Below are 19,518 nucleotides of genomic sequence, written 5' to 3'. Positions count from 1 at the left end.
CAGAAAGAGACCAGTTTAACTACAATATTTTAGTATATGATAATAGTGACATTTCATATGGAAGAGGGAGAAGAATTATTCAATAAAGTATATTGGGATGACTAAGTAGCTATCCACAAAAAATAAAATTCCTTATACCAAAATAAATTCCAGGTGGTACAAAAAATATAATATAGAAATATTAAGCCTTAAAGTACCACAAAAACATAGGACAGACTTTTTTTGAAATATTGGAATGAGAAAGACCTTTCAAATAATGTAGAAAAGTATCTTGACATAATCTGGGTGAGTGTGTGAAAAATAGGCCTTCTCCTATACTGTTAGAGGACTGTAAATTGGTTCAACCTCTTCAGAGGACTATTTTATTATATATATATTTATATATATAAATTTTAAATGTAAGTCATACATAGTGTTGGACATATGAACAAAGAAATACATCAAGTATTCGTTGCAACAGTGATTATAATAAAAGAGTGAAAGTGAAAGTCACTCAGTCATGTCCAACTCTTTGCAACCCCATGGACTATATAGTCCATGGAATTCTCTAGGCCAGAATACTGGAGTGGGTAGCCTTTCCCTTCTCCAGGGGATCTTCCCAACCCAGGGATTGAAACAAATATCCAAATATCCACTAATATGATATACATTAGAAAACCCTTTGATAAGAAGGATCGGGCTTCCCTAGTGGCTCAGTGATAAAGAATCCATCTGCCAATTGCAGGAGACATGGGTTCGAGATCCGGGAATATCCCACATGCCATGCCATGGAGAAACTAAGTTTATGTGCCACAACTATTGAGCCTATACTCTAGAGCTTGGGAGCTGAAACTACTGAAATGCTGCAATTACTGAAGCCCACGTGCCCGAGAGCCCGTGCTCCACAAGAGAAGCCACTGCAATGAGAAGTCTGTGCACTGCAGCTAGGGAGTAGCCCCCACTTGCCACAACTAGAGAAAAGCCTGCAGAGCAACAAAGGCCCAGCACAGTCAAAAATAAAAATAAGTAAATAAATTAAAAATAAGGGTGAAAGTGAAGTCGCTTAGTCGTGTCCGACTCTTTGCGACCCCGTGGCTCCTCTGTCCATGGGGATTTTCCAGGGAAGAATACTGGAGTACTGGGGTGGGTTGCCATTTCCTTCTCCAGGGGATCTTCCCCATCCAGGGATCGAACCTGGGTCTCCTGCACTGTAAGCAGACACTTTTACTGTTCTGAGCCACCAGGGGAGTCAAAAATAAGGATAGTTCTATATGAATTCATGGAATAATCTTTGAGTTATATTAAGTCAGCAAAGGAGAGTGTTAAGAAACAGTATGTATAGAACATATACTACTGTAGAGTGGGGGATGTATATATATACTTGATTGTGTATTGAAGGATAGAAATTGCTTTGTTGGGAGGTAGTTCTTAAGTACCTTACCCAATGAGAATGGAAGAGATTATTGAGTTTTAAATCCCCTTTTATGTCAAATATAATGATTTATTTAATTTTTAAAGTATTTTTCTAGTGAACTAAAATTTTTCTTTAAATCTCAATCACTAATTACAGTGACCAAAACTCACACAGTGGAGTTGGGTAAGGGGGGTAATCCAGAAAAGCCTTGGTAAATTTTGTACATCTAGTTTTTAGTTGCACTCACCTGAACTTTGGATATGATAGCAAAAATATGTGCTCTTTCTGAAGGAGAATTATATTCTTATTCCCTCCCAGAGAGCATGGAATTTAGTAAAAGGATAACATTTTCACCCTCAATAGCCATTATTTGCTCGCAAGTTCTGCTTTAGGAAGCCATTGGATACAAATGTACATGTGCTATCTTTAAGTTATAATTTTCAGAAATACTTTTTTGCAGAGCATTTCTACTTTGTGCACGATCCAAATTTTTAATGTCTAACTGTGCAAAAGAAAAATAATTATTGCAAATCAGGCACTTTGATAGGTATTTTCATATGTATTACCTTAGTTGCACTTGATTGTTATTTTAATCTGAAAAATTGGAATCATTAGCCCTCTTTTTAAAAAGAGGAAACTGAGACTGAACCAGAATTCAAATACAGGTCTGTTGGATGCTAAAGCCCAGTGCTTTCTACTCTACCACTTAACTATATTTCAAGACATGCCATAAAAAAAAACTTTTCTATTATTCTTATAAAAACTCCTGGGTGCGTTGAATTGGATGAAAAACAAGGGAACTCGTGAGCAGGAAAAAAAAAGAACTGAACTTTGTCAAGAAAGAATGAGTGACAAAAGAAAACAGACAATGAATGATTACGTTCATTTGGGTTATTTAAGTTATCATAACCCATTCATGTCTTATTTTGCCTCAGTTTTTCACTATTTCAAATGACAGAAATGACAGATGAATTTTAAGATTTTCTTATTAAAGATAATATATGGCAATGCAATGTACGAAAATTAAAAAATACAGAAAGGTGTTTTAAAAATTATATTCTCCTATAACCAACTACTAATTAACATTTTAGTCTCATTTTCTCCCCTGTTTTCAGTGCATTTCTCTGTGCTTATACTTATATAAGATGATTGTGACCTACTGCATATATTTTCTATGTTATTTTCTTAACTAGTATTTTACATCTTTTCTTACTTTATAAGAAAAAGCTAGGCAATGTTATTTTAAATAATTTTTACTTATTCTCCTACCACAGAACATTAACTTTTGTCCTTGCCTATGGAATATACTCCAGCAAATCATCAAACATATATTTTTGTCCTCAACTTGAATAATTTTATTAGGATAGATTCTGGAATTGGAATTACTAGTGCAAATAGTATGAAGGTTTCTCTTGATATACATTACCAAATTGCTTTTCATAAAAGCTGGGCCAGTTTACACCCTTAGAAATTATATATGAATCTGATCATAACATTAACCCTGGAGAGATTTAAGTATTGTTTTTTTTAATTGGTTGAAGGCAGATACCTTGGTGTATGATACCCTTAGTTGGGATTTGGTATCAGTAATCCCTGACTGGATGATTTTAGCAGTTTTCTTCAACTGTCTTAATGTAGAGTACAGTGGGATCCTGGAGATTTCCCATCTTGTTGGCTAAGCCTCTCCTTAGAGATCACTCTCTGGATTGCTCCTATGGAGAAGGTAGCCTATTAGAAATTCACAGAGCGGGGTGAAGCCTTAAAGAGTTAGGAGTATTAAAGCAAATAATGTTTATCATGCTGGACTTTTTTAGATATAGAGGCTCAGAGAATTTAACTGGTTTGCCAAGATCACATTTCTAGTAAGAGACTGAATGGATTCAGTCTAGAATTTTCTGATTCTAGAAAAAAAAAAATTTTCTATTAACTGCATTGCATTGCTGTAAAAATAAAAATATTATTTGGGGTTTTCAGATTCTGTTTGTCTTTATTTAAGATTAAAAATTACTAGAAGATATTTTGAAATCACTCATAATTCCAGTCTTTATAGATAATCACTTTCTGTGTACATCTCCAGTCATTTTCTGTGCTTATTTTAAACATAATTGATCATACGTATGTGTTTATATATGTATATGAGTGAAGTTGCTCAGTCGTGTCTGACTCTTTGCGACCCCATGGACTGTAGCCTACCACGTTCCTCCGTCCATGGGATCTTCCAGGCAAGAGTACTGGAGTGGGTTGCCATTATATACATATATATAATTTTATGAACTAATTTTATTCATTTCATATTATAAGCATATCATGGTGTCATTATTATTTTAAAACATTTTTAATGACTGCAGTATTCCAACATATGGATAAAACATCAATTTATCCATTGGTTCCAATTTGTTGCACCTAAAAGTAATGCTGTAATGAACATCTTGGAGTGTAAATCTTTATATGTGCTTTTAAGTATTGGTTGAGAATATAGTCCCAGAAGTGGGTTTCCAAAGTTACACTGCCTTTGGAGAGGCTACGGAAGCCTTTCAAGAGGGAGGGAGCCAATATATTGATCTTGGTTTCTTTTTTTAGTAAACCCCAGCTGAATCCAGGGTTTATTCCCTATGGATCTTCAGTATTAACTTTCACCTGTGCCTACCATCTACATGGTTGTTTTTGATCAATAAATATGTTCAGTTGAATAACACACAGCATACACATAAAAATAAACAACATAGAATGTGGATCAGTCATTAGAAATAAATTGAAATGAACTGAAACAAAGCTGTATTCTGTCCTTTAAATCATTATGAAAAAGAATATTATAAGCAGTATAAATAGATTGTTTACGGGAAACACTCATTGTTAAGTGCCTCTTCATTACACAGATTTTGGTAACATAAAGTCAAAAGACCTCCAGTTTACAAGTTGTTCTGATTCCCTTCTCTCTGTGTGCACACATGAATCATCTTATGCCTTCCTCTCTGAATGTTTCACCCCAAATCATGATGTCATTGAGCCCTACCCGCTATGAAGATCCCTAACACAAGTGGAGAGACCAGCAGAGCAAAGCCATCTGCCAAAACTGATTCTTTTCATGACTTTTGTGAACTATTGACACATTAAACATTTCATGCAAATTGTTACCATACATGTTAAGTAATTCTAATATATTAAAGTTCTAATTCTTTAGATTTTCAGGAAGAAGGCTTGTGGGTGTGCTATTCCATAATAATTTACTAGCGATAAGTAGGCTTTAATTTCATGCCCTGAAGGCTGTCCTTTTTTTTGTTGGTAACTTGTTTGTACAGACAAAAGATCTGCAGAGATAATAGAATGAGGTGACTGACTGCACGTATGTGATCAAAATAATGGAAATTCAGTGTGGTTATCTTCTAGATTCCAAATATCTGGACAAAAATTACAACATCCATTCAATCACGTGGGAATTTCTAAACTTCTGAATACTGGTCATATGTCAGCAAAGGTTATATGTATTTCCTTGGCTGTATAATTACATTAATAATGCCAACCTAGGCCCTGTAAATTTGTCGATACCCATAGATTTCTTTGAAGGAAAAAACATTCCAATATCCTCCAGCATTTTTTTTTTTGTGACCTGGCAAGAAATAGTGCTGTTCAAGTTCCCCAATGAGTCAATTGTAATAGGTTTCATTTAGAAAGTACCCAATCTATTTTCTAATAGTTTCTGCATTTATTTTTTTATAAACGAAAGTTTTTTTCACGGGGCTTTAAAAAAAATAGTATTGTAACATATGATAGTGCAGTTAAGACTCCAGAAATTATTTCAATTAGGTATTAAGTCACCTCACTGCTTCAGTTTGCAACTACATGCATTCTGATGCACTGTCAGGTGTCACTGATAAACGTTTAATAAACTTGCAGTTTGAAAACACAGGGATCTGTTCAAGTCTGCATTCCTAAACTTTGGTCCAATAACTAGCACATTCCTGGGCAGGTAGTGGAATCACAGTAAGTCTAGCTGAATGAAATTGGATCTTTGTCTAGCATTTTTAAAGAAAAATCCCCACATGTGAAAATGTCTTGAGTTTCTGAACGCAAGACAACATATGAAGTGCATACTGATTTGGAGATAGGGTGGGAAAGGTTTAGTGTTAGAATGCCTAGTGGTCTTATGTTGTACTGTGCTTAGTTTCTCAGTTGTGTCTGGCTCTTTGCGACCCCATGGACTGTAGCCCGCTAGGCTCCTCTGTCCACGGGGATTCTCCAGGCAAGAATACTGGAGTGGGCTGCCTTGCCCTTCTCCAGGGGATCTTCCTGTCCCAGGGATCGAACCCAGGTCTCCCTCATTGCAAACAAGTTCTTTACCATCTGAGCCACCAGGGAAGCCCCTAGTAGTCTTAATGGTGTTTAAAATTTGGTATCTTTGATTATTTTATAAATTATTTCTTCCTCTTGAAAGAAAAATTCAATGGACTTTTTCTCCTTCAAATCCAACATTCAAGTCCCCAGTCCTCAACTTTTTATCTTCCAGACCATATGGCAAAGTGTCATTTGCAACGTTTCATCTTTTCTTCTTCCTCTCCACGATTGACACCCCCATCCTCCACCTCTGTTCCTTTGCTCATGCATCTTCCTATGTAACCCTCAGTTCATCTGAACTTGTCAACTAACACATCTTTTACAGCCCGTCACGAAAGCCATCTCCTTCTCCTCTACAAAGCTTTTCCTGTTCCCCTGCCAGGTGTCACTTTTCTGTCCTTAAACACCCCACAGATTTTTATGTATATTACTTTTAGGCACTCATATTTTCACTTTCTGTACTCATCTCTCTCCACTAGATGCTAACATTTCAAGGATAGCAGTGTGTCTGGCTCATCTTTTTATCTCCCATAAAACTCAGCATAGAGCCTGGCACAGAGAACGTGTTCACATGAGAGCAAGACAGAGACAGAAAGAAAGAGAGGAAGAATAGGAATATGTAAGACATCTCTCCTCGACGCACCACAACAGTTAGACTTGGTAGAGTTTGAAAGAATGAGGAATTGGGTATTCCTTCCTTTGAGATTAAGAGAATGAGAAATTGGATATTCCTTCCTTTTAGATAGTTGGCATGTCTCATGAGCAGAACACAAACTTCTCTTCAAACTTTGTGTCTGCCAGGGTTTAGGGGACTTTGTTGCTTCCTGTGTCTGGAAGTAAATTCAGATTGTCAGAACTAACAAGGATGTAGTGTATAGCACAGGGGATTATACTCAGTATCTTGCAATAACCTATAATGGAAAAGTATCTAAGAAATTATATATATATAAATATATATATATATATATATACACATACACACAAATGGATCATGTTGCTATAAATCTGAAACTATTAACAAAACAACAGTGTAAATCAACTGTATTTCAATAAAATTTTTTTTTAAAAGACAAATATCTAAGACACTCACATACATAAAAAGAAAATCAAAATATACTAGCTCTCTTACATTATCTTTTTCTGCCAAGGTGCCTCACTGGGTCATCCCCTTCTCTCCCACCCCAGCAGAGGAGCTGGCTGCCTCTATCATCAGGCCGTTGAGCCCCAGCACTCGGCTCCTGATGTCTACTCTGTGACACTGGAGGGGGCTTCCCCCAAAGGGTTGCTCTCCTATCACACCCTGGCTCTACACAGAAATCTATAATTTTCTCCCTCTTCTGTTTTCCAGTGATGACACACATTTCAGGGGTTGCTAAATTTGAATTAGATCTTGAATCTGGCTGCCTACTTCCAAAACAAGCTGATGCATTCACATTTTCTAGTTTATGAGATTTGAGTGGTTTTACTAATACTGTTTTTATCTTAAAGAAACCACCAACTGACATTGGTACAGATATTTTAATGTCTTAGTATCTTGTTTTGCAGTCATATTTTTCCCCCAAAACAGGAAAGCTCCAACTATCTTTTATTCAGAACAGTTGGACCACTTTTTTAGCCCTATGGTCAGCTTATGATTGTTGGGTCAAGGCTATTCCAAACTCAAAACTGATTCATCTGGAAGCTCTGTGATTCCTCTATTCAGTCACCTCCCTTATTCCTTCTTATTCAGGGGCAAAAAAACAAAAACAAAACAAAACAGATAACCTGGGAATAACAAAAGTTGGAATTCTCATTGACTCACAGGCAGTCAGTTATATCCATTTCTGAGAACATAGAAGCTGTTCTTCCAGGGAACACCTGCCCAGTTGTAAAGAGCAAAGCTAATGGGTGATCTCAGCCACTCTCCCTGGCCATCCCACAATCTCCCTAGAGACAGATTCCAGTATTCGCAGAGGCTCAATTGCATATAAAGAAAGAATTGTTCACGAACTGTTTTCCAATTGCTCATACTGAGGCCCGACTTGTACTGCCTAACTGAAGGATTATAGAATTAGCAATGCATATGGTAAGTGGGCAACACAGAAGGATATGGGATCAGATTCTGACTTGAAATTTTGATACTTACCTCTGTGGCTAAGGCTAAGACTCTTGGATAATCTGAAGAAATACATAGGAAGAGAAAAAATATGATCAGATTAGCCCATATAAGAGCTGGTGGGTGCTTATTATAGGAATGTTTTTTCATAAGGCTAAGAAAATGATCCATGATACTGCTGCTCATGTAGGTCAAATGGCTGCTTAAAAAAGCAAACACTTTCTGTTTCAGAAGCAGACAACTAATCAATACTTTGATTTCTAATAGTCATGTTTGTCATGAAGACTTTTACAATGAGGTTATATAAGCAAATTGATTTCCCTGTTGACTTTATCAGAAAATCATCAAATGCCCCTGAATCTTCTCTCCAGAGTTCTTAAAAATACCTAAGATAATTTCATCCCAGAAAATTATTTTCTGGACTTAACTGATTTCCTGAAGCTCCTCCTGCAACATTTGATTATTGCTGTAAATAGACAAAAATTATAATTAAGACAGATAATGAATGTAATATAAGAGCATAGTAAGCACAGTTGTGTATAATTAATTACCATATAGCCCCCTTTACTTCATTTTATATTCATGTTGAAAGCACTTAACAGGGCATGCGTAATTGATTCACCATGGCATATATGATTGTTTTAACAAAAAGTTTCAACGGAGGCTTTTGTTCAACAGGATAACTCCCTCATTCCACTGTTTCTTTGGGAAAAATCAAATTCACCCTATGTCATATCATCTATGGATCTGCATCCTGTTATAGGGGAACACTGCCTTGTTGTAACTACAACAATGGAAGATGGGTCCAACTTTCTTTCTTCCTTCCCTTGTTTTTCCTGTATCCTTGATTTTTCCCAGAATCAACTTTCTATAGAATAAGTTGCCCTGAGCATCTTTTCTCCATTCAATGACTTGGATACTCCAAGACTCCCGGATCTTTATAGCTGTAATACCTTTTTTTTTTTTTTTAAGGCAAACACCCTACCACCTCTCTCAGCATTGCTCTTAAAAAAAAATAAAATAAACTTTGGAGCAGTTTTAATAGCCTATGAGAGCATTAAGGGCCTCCTGGGATGTTTGGTCTCATGAATGAAGAAGAAACAAGAGCCAATTGTTAGTCTCATGGTAATTTTGAGTGGCTCAATTATTTAGATGCTCACCCTCCTTTCAAAATGGCAAAATCTATGTCTGGCAAAAATACTAAATAGAGAATGAAATGTAATACAGACCTTTCCAGATTTAGTGCTACGTAGGAGACCTGAGGAGAAGGCAATGGCACCCCACTCCAGTACTCTTGCCTGGAAAAATCCCATGGACAGAGGAGACTGGTAGGCTGCAGTCCATGGGGTCGCTAAGAGTCGGACACGACTGAGCGACTTCACTTTCACTTTTCACTTTCATGCATTGGAGAAGGAAATGGCAACCCACTCCAGTATTCTTGCCTGGAGAATCCCAGGGATGGCGGAGGCTGGTGGGCTGCCGTCTATGGGGTCGCACAGAGTTGGACACGACTCAAGCGACTTAGCAGCAGCAGCAGGAGACCTGGGTTTGATCCCTGGGTTAGAAAGATCCTCTGGAGAAGAGAATGGCTACCCACTCCACTATTCTGGCCTGGAGAATCCTGTGAACAGAGGAGCCTGGCAGGCTACAGTCCGTAGGATCATAAAGAGTCGGACACAACTGAGAGACTAGCACTTTTATGGTCAGTGAAGACCTATCTTCACACAAAAAAGAAAAGAAAAAAAGCATATGTTTCCTAGGATCAGTCAGCATGCTTGTTGGGATGCCACCAGTATAGTCAAGTCATCACAGGAAATCCTGTGTATGTCTGTGATGATCAGTGCAGGCATGCACACACAGCCCTGCTAGGACCATCACACCAACGCCTTACAGCTCAGCATTTGTCACCAGTCACTTACTCTTAGAACCTTAACTTATTCTTCATGCCTTTTTGTTCCTTCTCAACCTACCTACCTATGCACATGTAAAAAATACTTTTTTTCCTCCTAATTGCTAACAGGCTTAACAGATTATTTTATCTACAAGTTTCCTCCTTATCTCTCCCGAATCCTCTTTGTGCCCTAGGAGCAGATAAATTCACTATCAGGTAATTATAGTCCATCATTTTCAGCATAAAACTTTCTGTTAAGACTTTTGAAAGCACATCAAAGTAGAGCAGTAGGCTGAATGAAACCGTTAATAAAAGAGTATTTGACTGAGCTTTTTAAAAAGTAAATTTCCCCATAGCAATGAGTGAGAGGCGCATACAGAATGACTAAATGTATTTTTCAAATCTGTACAGGTTAATATGACAGGATGGGCTGGGGAAGAAAATCGGCTGCTAGACAGTATAATGTATCATACAGTTAGATCATTTTAGATAAAGCTATTATTGGACAAATTCTTCTCAAACAAATACTACAGCCACAAAAAGTTTCTTCTTAATAGACATCAGGGGACCCTTTTATTCCTTCTCTGTTCCAACACAACCATACTACGTGACCATCACAGCTCTGCGTGGGTGACTTACTTCTAAGACCAACAGGACTTGGGCCAGATTGGTTGGAAATTTTGTCTCTAGATGTGCTTAACAAGGGAAACAAGAAGTCTGAGCAGTTTTCTGTAAAACAGGAAATCAAAGGAAGAGAGGCAGATGATGTTAATGTGGGGGAAAATATCTGGCAAAGGAACTTGGTATTATTCCTTCAATTATTTGTGTTTTTTTAAAAGTGCAAATCCTTTTCATCTATTAGATAGTGCATGTCTTGTGTTAGTCCAGAAAATTTAGGATTTTTACAAGTATGGTTAAGAAATGTGAAATTAAGTAATTGTCTAAAATTTCTAGTAAAGAAAGAATATGAATAAATCCTTGGAGTTTGTGGTTAAGAAGTGAATTGAAGGACAGCAGAAAAAAATGTTTGTTTGGATATATGAGCCAATGAAACACTAAAACTACAGAATTTTTTCTCTGTAGAGTGAAGCTCTTCAATATAAGTATAAAAACCAGCAACAGAACATTTATGTACTGTGAAAAGTATAGTAGGCTAGAAGTGTGGTACCTGAGGTTCCAGGTTTACATGGAGTCTTGGTGGTTTGTGCCTGAACAGAAAGGTTCTAGGATGGGAAGACTACAAATGTTAATACTGTAAGCACATTTTGTGATTGTAAAATTCTAGACACCCCACTAAGCCTGCAAAGCCAGTGTGCTCTAGATGGTTTTCCACCACCTTTCTGGAGAACCCAGTCCCTTTGTAAAGACTCTTCTATTGTATTTAGAGATAGAGGAACAGGAACATCCCATGATCTTTAAGATGGTAATAGTGTGAAAAGCAAGATTGTACAATGAACTGCTTTGCTCCCCTTTCTACCTAATTTCTTTCTCCCGTGCTTTTAAAGACTAGGATATCTCTTTCTGACCCCAGAACTCATGTTTCACTCAGAAAGTGTACTTTGCAAATGTCCTGCATGTTCTAATTTGTATGATGGAAGGAGAGAAGAGTTCATCTGAGCACCAGTTTGACGCTGTTTTACTCCAACAGTCTTTGGAAGCCAACCCCTCTTCCTTTTTGACTGTCTAAAATGCCCTCGCTAGCTAGAGCCCTCTGCTAGCTACAGTGTTTGCACATTTCCTTGTTAATCAGCTGCGTAGGCTCGGAGACTGTGTGTTTTGGTGTTGTCTGTGTGTGCAATCTCGTGCTGCTTCCTGAACGCATGTGTCCCTTCCCTTCACAGCCTACTCGACACCCAGCACCTCCCCCGCAAACCGATTCGTCAGTGTTGGACCACGGGATCCAAGCTTTGTAAATATCCCTCAACAGACACAGGTGGGCCGCTCTCATCTTTTCTGTTTGTGGTGCAGCTTGTTTTATTCATCAGGTGCATGGTAACTCATCTTTCGCCACAACAGGCTGCGTTTCCCAGTCCCTGTTCGGTCCCCTTACCTCCCGACCTCCCCTCCCTCCACCTCACCACCTCGTCCCGGCCCTTCAGCCACCTTTCCATGTGTTCTCAGAAATCATGGAAAACAGTGCCTGCAATTTTTGTTTCTTGTATTGAGGGGGTAGAAGAGGAGGGCTTCTGTGCCAGACCTGCTTTTGCTATGGGAAGAAAATTTTCCCAGGGCTGGATAGAGTGTGCTCCCTCTTTTAGGAATCCGTGTCTCTGTGTGTGAGCAGACAGAAGTAGGTCCCTATTGAACCTGGAAAGTACACTCTGGTTGCCAGTGACATCAGAGTGCATGCTGGGAGTGGGGGGCCAGCCACTCTTCTGTACTTGTTATAGGGTCCCCAGGACCCTGATCGAAAAGAAAGAGTTCCTGAGCCCTGTTAAGTTGCTGGTATTGGTGCAGAAATAGGTATTTGTTACCGGCTATGCTGGGTGTGGTGGAATGGGAGGGGATGGATGTGAATTAATGTCATGTTTTGAGGTAGGTGATTGAAAGAAAAGAGAATCCCAGGACATCTAGAGTTTGTTTTTCAATAGATGTGTTTTGTGCTACTATAGGTCAAGGAGAAAGCTTCTCTTTTAAAAGTTTTGAAATAGCTGCTGTGAATTGAGAAACAGTGAAAGACTTTTGGAATTCCAGGGTAGTAGCTATAAAGATGCTTAGAGATTTGTAAAATAGAATTAGATACAAGTTTTAGAAGAAGCTCCTCTCTCATTTCTTAACTAGAATGTGACTGTATATTATCAGAATTGACATAAAGAAAATGTTTTCCCTTTGAGGTTCTGTTTAACACAGGGTTTGAAAAAATTCTCCAAGATGTTTTGTGCATGTGCTGCGGTGTGTAATCTCCAGATGCCTAATTTCTAACTATTCATCTTTGTTTGTAAGACTATGAGCAGGTGCTTATGAACGAAATAGATTTGCTTTCCTGGGTCCATTTGCTTTCTCTGTAAAGGATTTTAGTTTATTGCTGTGTCGACAGTGTGGGTTAAACAGCATTGCATCTGAAGCCTTCCTACACTGAAGCAGGGTCACAGAAAGTACAGCCTTGGAGGAGGCAGCTGTAAGGAGAAGGGAAGCAAAGAGGGGAGGAAGAAAGTTAACTCTTGAATTTCCCACTTCTGCTGTTTCTTCTGAACCTGGCAAGGGAGGGAAGGGGAGGAGGGGCCAGGTACATTGGCATCCAGGATTAACATTGCCTATTCCATACTCCCCACAAAATTGTTCAAGTTTATTGCTTACTTTCCCACACCTTCAAATACTTAACTGCTGAATTTGAAGTTGAATAATTACCTCAGATGCATTAAAGTAGAACGTTTCTTGTTGTACATTTGGCTTACATAGTCAAATTCAATGAGAAGGGAAGAATTGGGGACAGTAGCTTTATATTGGATGATTGTTTTTCTCAAAGCACCAGTGGGCTCAGGTTACTTCATTAGGAACCTCAAAAATGCAGTTTGGAAATGCCCTGTTTGTATTTTACATAGTATTTTTATATAAGCTGTGATTCACTGTGCTGAAATTGTACCCTGCATTCCATTCAATTTGTTTCTTTATAATCAAAACGTGTTCTATTCCAATATGGCCTTGTTTCACAAATGCCTTATTTAACCCACAAACTGAGTCTTCATGATGTTGACCACAAAAATTCAATTCTTAAAATCCAGATTTTCTACGCATCTGGATGAATGATGTCATGTAGGCCCAATATTGGCATCTGGAGCTGAATTTTTTGGGTTTCTGTTAAATATTTGGCATCATAGGGACAACAGCTTAAATGTTTCTTATCACAGTGACACCTGCCACATTTGGCTTGGAGAAAGCCATCCCCAATTGTCTTATGAGAAACTGCATTAATGGAGTTATTCTTTTTCCCCAAAAATATATCCTGAGATAAAAGTTATATGCTCTAAATATTTTAATATTTAGATGTATATATTAGCTCTTTTTTTAAAGAACTACTTTCTGGAACCATTTGGAAAGCATAAATATAGATATAAATAATAAAAATAATATTTTTAAAATAATCTTTCTAAGAGGACATCAGTTAAGAAGAATTTTTATAGGAATTTTTTAAGACATAATCTGAACATGACCCTCAGATTAATAATTTCCTAGGCAAGCCTACATTTTTTATATAAATACTTTTGTTAATAGGCATGAAATTTATATTAATTGCATTATGGGAAAATTTTTCTAGGAAAACAAAATTTTGTATTCTGCCTTAAAGAAGTAAAAATTGAAGAGTCAGCCAAGCAGATAGGTGAGCTTTATAAATGCAGAAAAGGTATCCTGCACAGAAATCCATAAACAAATACAAAATAAAATGGCCTCTCTTTTCCCCAGAGAAACCTCTTCAAATACTTGGAGCATCAACCTGTGGAAAACAGATGACTGAGCGACTGAACTGAACTGAACTGATGGTCCCTATTTCTTTCTAGTAGATAGAATTTGAACTAACGAATAGACATTTGAAGTAGGCAGCTTTCAGTTTATCATAAGACCATTCTTTAAAAAAAAAATAAGTGACTTGATTATATATAGCCCCCATTTATTGAGCATTTTCTATGCACTAAGTACCTTAAGTACGTTATCCAACAAATCTTGACAGCCATCCATTAGGATATATATAATTATCTCCATTTTATAGATGTGAAACCTGAGATCTAAAGAGTTGTTAATTTTTCCAAGGCTGTACAGTGGGGAACGGAGCAAGAATGTGTCCCCAGTTCTGTCTGACTTCAAGACCTATGTTGTCTAACTACTGTATTGTACTTACTGCCTTATAGAGTGATGAGCTACTTTCCCTGCAGATATTCAGACAGAGACTGATGCTCAACTCTCAGGAATACCACTAGCATATTCCCTGGCTTTAAATCTGAATTTGCTCTGATCGGAGATAGACTCTGATCATTAGTGTATACCCGAAATAATTGAAAACTAGGTCTCAAAGAGATATTTGTATACCCATGTTCATAGCAGCATTATTCACAACAGCCAAAAGAGGCAAGTAATCCAGGTTTCCATCAACAGATAAGTGGATAAACAAAACACGGCATATACATTTTACTGTGTGTGTACCATTTTAATGTGGTGTGATACATATTATCCAGCCTTGAAGACTAAAGAAATTCTGCAATATGTTGCAACATAGATGAACCTTGAAGACGTTATGCAAAGTGAAATAGGCTAGTCGCAAAAGAACAAACACTGTATGATTCCACTTAATATGAAGTACCTAGTGTAGTCACACTCATAGAGACAGAAAGCAGAGCTGTGGTTGCCAGGAGCTGGGGAGAGGGCAGAATAGACAGTTATTGGTGTATCTATAGTGGCATAGAGCTTTCATTTTATAAGATGAAAAAAGCTCTGAAAATGGATGGTGCATGATGTTGGTGTTACACAACAGTGTGAATGTCCTGCATGCCACTGAACTGTCCACTTAAAAATGGTTAAGATGGTAAATTTTATGTACATTTTATCACAATTTTTAAATGTAATTATTATATAAACTCTTAATGACCCTTTCACCTCTTGAGAGTCTGAAATTCTGTAAAACAGCCAGGAAGAGTGGACTGTTTATCAAAAAATAATCCACTGTCATTTTGTGCTGAGCTCTCTGAAACACTCGTTCTCATGTCCAGCACATAGTGGGTAGTCAGCAAATATGGGCTGAATCTAAATGATTGATAAAGAAGTTTAAAAATAATGACTTTTTCTTATTACTGTCATGATACATGTTAACTGTGGAAAATACAGATGGGAAAAATAATTTTAAAAAATCTCTTGTAGTCCTACTGTTATCATTTCTGTCTAAATCCATCCAGACTATTTCTATGCATACAAATATATTGCAAAAATGAGATCATATTATATACACTGTTTGGTAACCTGCTGTTTCTTCCCCCTTAACAATATATTATGGCCTTCTTTCCATGTAAATTGGAAAAATTGAATATTGGCTTTTATTGCACCTATTCATCATCTGTAATGATTGGTAGGGAAAGATAACATGGATAATTGAAAGCCATTTTTCCTCCTCCTTCCTTCTAGTCTATTTTTTTTCTCCAGAGAATTCCTCCCTTCACTGAGACAGAATTGCCTTTTTTCAGCCTTGCCCTGAGCTAGTTTTCTTTCAAACTGCCTTCCAATTGCATTGTATTAATATAAGTCACCCCAGCTTTGGCTCTGTTGGAACATTCCTGCCAGGTTACCCATCCCATTCTTCTGCCTCACTTTTCTGCTACTTCTACTACTATCATGATTTGCCTCACCTTTTCCTTCTCCTCCGTTTTATAACTCATCATTAACATGGGGGGTAGCCACCTCCAGACAGCCTTTAGAACACCCATCTGTTCTGAGAAAACACGACCGCCCCGGATCTCTTATTTTTCAGTATTGTCCCATGACAGTTGATAATAACATATAGAAATGACTCTGGGGCATAGAGTATTTACTTCACTTTGGACACTGTTAATGTCCCCTGCACGCTCACTGAATGATATAAGAGAGAGCATGCCATCATATCAAATAGCTGAAAGCCAACGACCATCTCAATTGCATCTCATAATTTAATCTGATCCCTGAAAATGAGAGCCATTAAAAGGAGGCATTTATTTAGAGAAAAAAAGTTAATATTTCATCATCAGGTAATAAATAGAAATACCAATTCCCACACAGAAGGACAGAGCAAAGAACTCATTTTCATTCAGGTTCTAGTTTAATCAGAATGTTCAAATAAAATGCTTAACCTGCAGAACGCCAATGAGGACTAATTCTTTAAAATGAAAAATGAACGCAAACAATATTAAAAACAGGCATTTCTTCCCTGCCACCCAAATCTATCACTGTTCTGCCTCAACAGAATTGTGGTATCTGAAAGGCTATTTAAAACCAAATTACCATTTGGGTTATTAGAAGAATCGCTTGGCATGGCACGGGCCTGATTTGTTGACAAAAAGGCACAGGTGCTGTAACCTTTGCTTAATAAATCATTTAGCTGCCTGACTCACAAGCAATGGGACTGCCTTTGCCTCATGAAATTTACAAACGTGTGCACAAGCCACACACTTCTCTGTGCTGGAAACCTGCTCCCCTGAAGAGGTCCCCGCAGAGCTCAGTTATGGGCACAGCACTCGTTGTCTGCCTTTGGTGGGGATGACAAGGAACATAGGGAAGTGGTGGGTATGGAGAGTGTTTGGATCTGTTGCCGTTTTGTGTGCTGTATTCCTGAAGCTCCGCCCGAGAAACCAGTGCTCAGGTGATCTGCAAAATGCAAAACTTTCTAAATACCTTCCATCAATCACTCATCATTTCTGACTGTATTCCCAACACCTACAGAATGCAGGGAATAACAATTCTCCTCAAGTTACTCAAAGTCTGATAGAGGAAACAGATGTAAAAAATAAGAGTAATGACAACAACATTAATGATGCAGTGCGATACCAGGTACAGTAGGGATTTGCCTAAGAGGCTTGGAGTTGGGGAGAAAACCTTTCAAAGAGTGGAAGGGACAGACAAGGCAAGATAGCTTTTCTGTCCTTGTCTAATTTTGGACTGATGATATGGCTCTGGCTCTTAGACATTTTACCTTTTTCTGCTACTTTTAATTTGACCAACCATGAGCTGGACAATAAGACTTTATCCCATGTAAAGTAGAGAGACACGTTGAGCTCTGTATTCTTTGGGCCAAGCAGATGAAATTATTAGAATCCTTTCCTGCTGCTGGCATATCAGCCAGACCCCCACCCCCCACCATCCCTCATTTCCAAGAAGCAATGCTCCTTGCGTAATATTCTCACCCCAGACACCAAGCTCACTTGAGATTACAGTGCAGTTAGCTGAAGCCATTCCCTGCCTCCTCCCCGCCCTGACCCCAGCTGCCTGCCTGTAGGAAGTTGGGTACCACACAGAAGTTCAAGGAGCAGCTGGAGAGCTGCAAAGGCAAGAAACTCAGACTTCCTTATAGAGAAAAAAATAAACTACTCTCCCCCTTCTAGTTCGGAGAAGGTGATGGCACCCCACTCCAGTACTCTTGCCTGGAAAATCCCATGGACAGAGGAGCCTGGTAGGCTGCAGTCCATGGGGTCTCGAAGAGTCGGACATGACTGAGCGACTTCACTTTCACTTTTCACTGTCATGCATTGGAGAAGGAAATGGCAACCCACTCCAGTGTTCTTGCCTGGAGAATCCCAGGGACAGGGGAGCCTGGTGGGCTGCCGTCTATGGGGTCGCACAGAGTTGGACACGACTGAAGCGACTTAGCAGCAGCAGCAGCCCCCTTCTAGTTAGAATTGGATCTGAGCATTTGCGTTACAAGCCCATACAGCTGAAAACTCCCAAGATTGGAGAGGAGTGGCAGATAAAATTCCATTTACTTCTAACTCTGGGAAAAGTTAATTGGCCAAATGGGCACTCTGTATTAAGCGCCAACGCGAACCGACGCATGTTAGTTTCTGTGCCTGCACTAACTACAGGCCTCAGAGCCCTCTGAGATTAGTGCTGTTAACCTTGTTTTGCTTCTCTGATGGCTCAGTGGGTAAAGAATCGCCTGCAATGCAGGAGACACAGGAGATGCAGATTCAGTCCTTGGTCCGGGAAGATCCCCTGGAGAAGGAAAAAGCAACCCATTCTGTTATTCTTGCCTGGAAAATCCCATGGACAGAGAAGCTTTGTGGGCTATATAGTTCAAAGGGTCACAAAGAGTTGGACACAACTGAGCGAGTAGGAGAGAAATTCCCTGGTATGATGAGAAGGTAATCTCCCTGTTTTACTGATAAGAAACTTGAACTTTCAGAGAATATACTTGTCCCATGGCAAATGAGGTAGCCAAGATTTGAACCAGTCTGTCTCCAGAACATCTCTTTCCTGAATACTGTCTGCATCCTTAACTGTTTATGATGAAAAGTTACTGACCATTTTCTCTTTGTGGCCTGAGATTGACTCTTACACCAAGGAATAGGACCACCGCTGTACTTGGTTCTTCTGAAGACCTGCCCCGATTTCCTATTAGCTCCTGCATCTGTGAAATCAAGACTGAGCTCATTCTCTCATCCTGCCTGGGAAAAAGACCTTTACTAATGACATTAGTCAACATCTGTGAGAACAGCCAGGCTCTGCCCAGAGAGCAAAGCAGCTGAGGTTGTGAGCTTTCCTTTCAGATCTTGGTTGGAGCTTTATTCCGTCACTTAGAAGTGGTATGCGTGCTTCATTTTTGGGTAATTTTTAAAATTTTTTCTTGGTAATTCAATTTTTCTAGCCTGGTTTATGAACTGTAAAATGGTGATAACTGTATTTATCTACCTCCTACGGTTGTTTTGAGTCTTAAACTCAATGCAGAAAAAGTAAATGCTTAACACCTGCTAATACTCAACAAGTGATAGCATTGGTTATTTGGTTGATAACTGTTTATATTTAAACATTGTTTTCTGGATTATAAAGTATTTTCTCATGTGATCTTCAGAACAACCCTTTGAAGTAGGCAGAGCTGTTACTATTGTTATCCCCATTATATAGATTTTAAAAGCTGTGTTACGGTTTAAAGAGAGGGCAGTGACTTCCCCAGAACCACATAGCCAAGGGTGGGCAGAACCAGGACACAGACCCACTTCTGATTCCAGAGCCCACACTTCCTTCAGTGCACCCATCAGGAAAGGACGTGTGTGGTCTTTCAGCACATCGTCATGTGCTGCTCTGTGGATATGGGCAGAACCTGTCTGCCAAACGCTGGATCTAAAATGACCATCCAGTAAG

The 19,518-nt window shown here is 38.7% G+C and overlaps 1 protein-coding gene across 9 annotated transcripts in view; it reads left to right on the top strand.

Moving 5' to 3' along the window:
- Positions 1-19,518, top strand: part of NFIA (nuclear factor I A) — a 390,608-nt gene that overhangs the window by 341,509 nt on the left and 29,581 nt on the right. For 4 of the 9 annotated variants that reach the window (XM_081486641.1, XM_081486647.1, XM_081486642.1 and 1 more), the window contains one exon: positions 11,553-11,644. The exons of the other annotated variants lie outside the window; for them this stretch is intronic. In XM_081486641.1, the coding sequence (XP_081342767.1) occupies positions 11,553-11,644 (92 nt within the window). The remainder of the gene's footprint in view (positions 1-11,552; positions 11,645-19,518) is intronic. 9 annotated transcript variants of the gene reach the window in all.

This window comes from Giraffa tippelskirchi, chromosome 5 (assembly GCF_054371585.1).
Source record: "Giraffa tippelskirchi isolate mGirTip1 chromosome 5, T2T-mGirTip1v1.2.pri, whole genome shotgun sequence".
Classification (NCBI taxonomy): Eukaryota; Metazoa; Chordata; class Mammalia; order Artiodactyla; family Giraffidae; genus Giraffa; species Giraffa tippelskirchi.
Note: the sequence above shows the minus strand (reverse complement) of the source record. Positions and strands in the feature narration are given on the sequence as shown.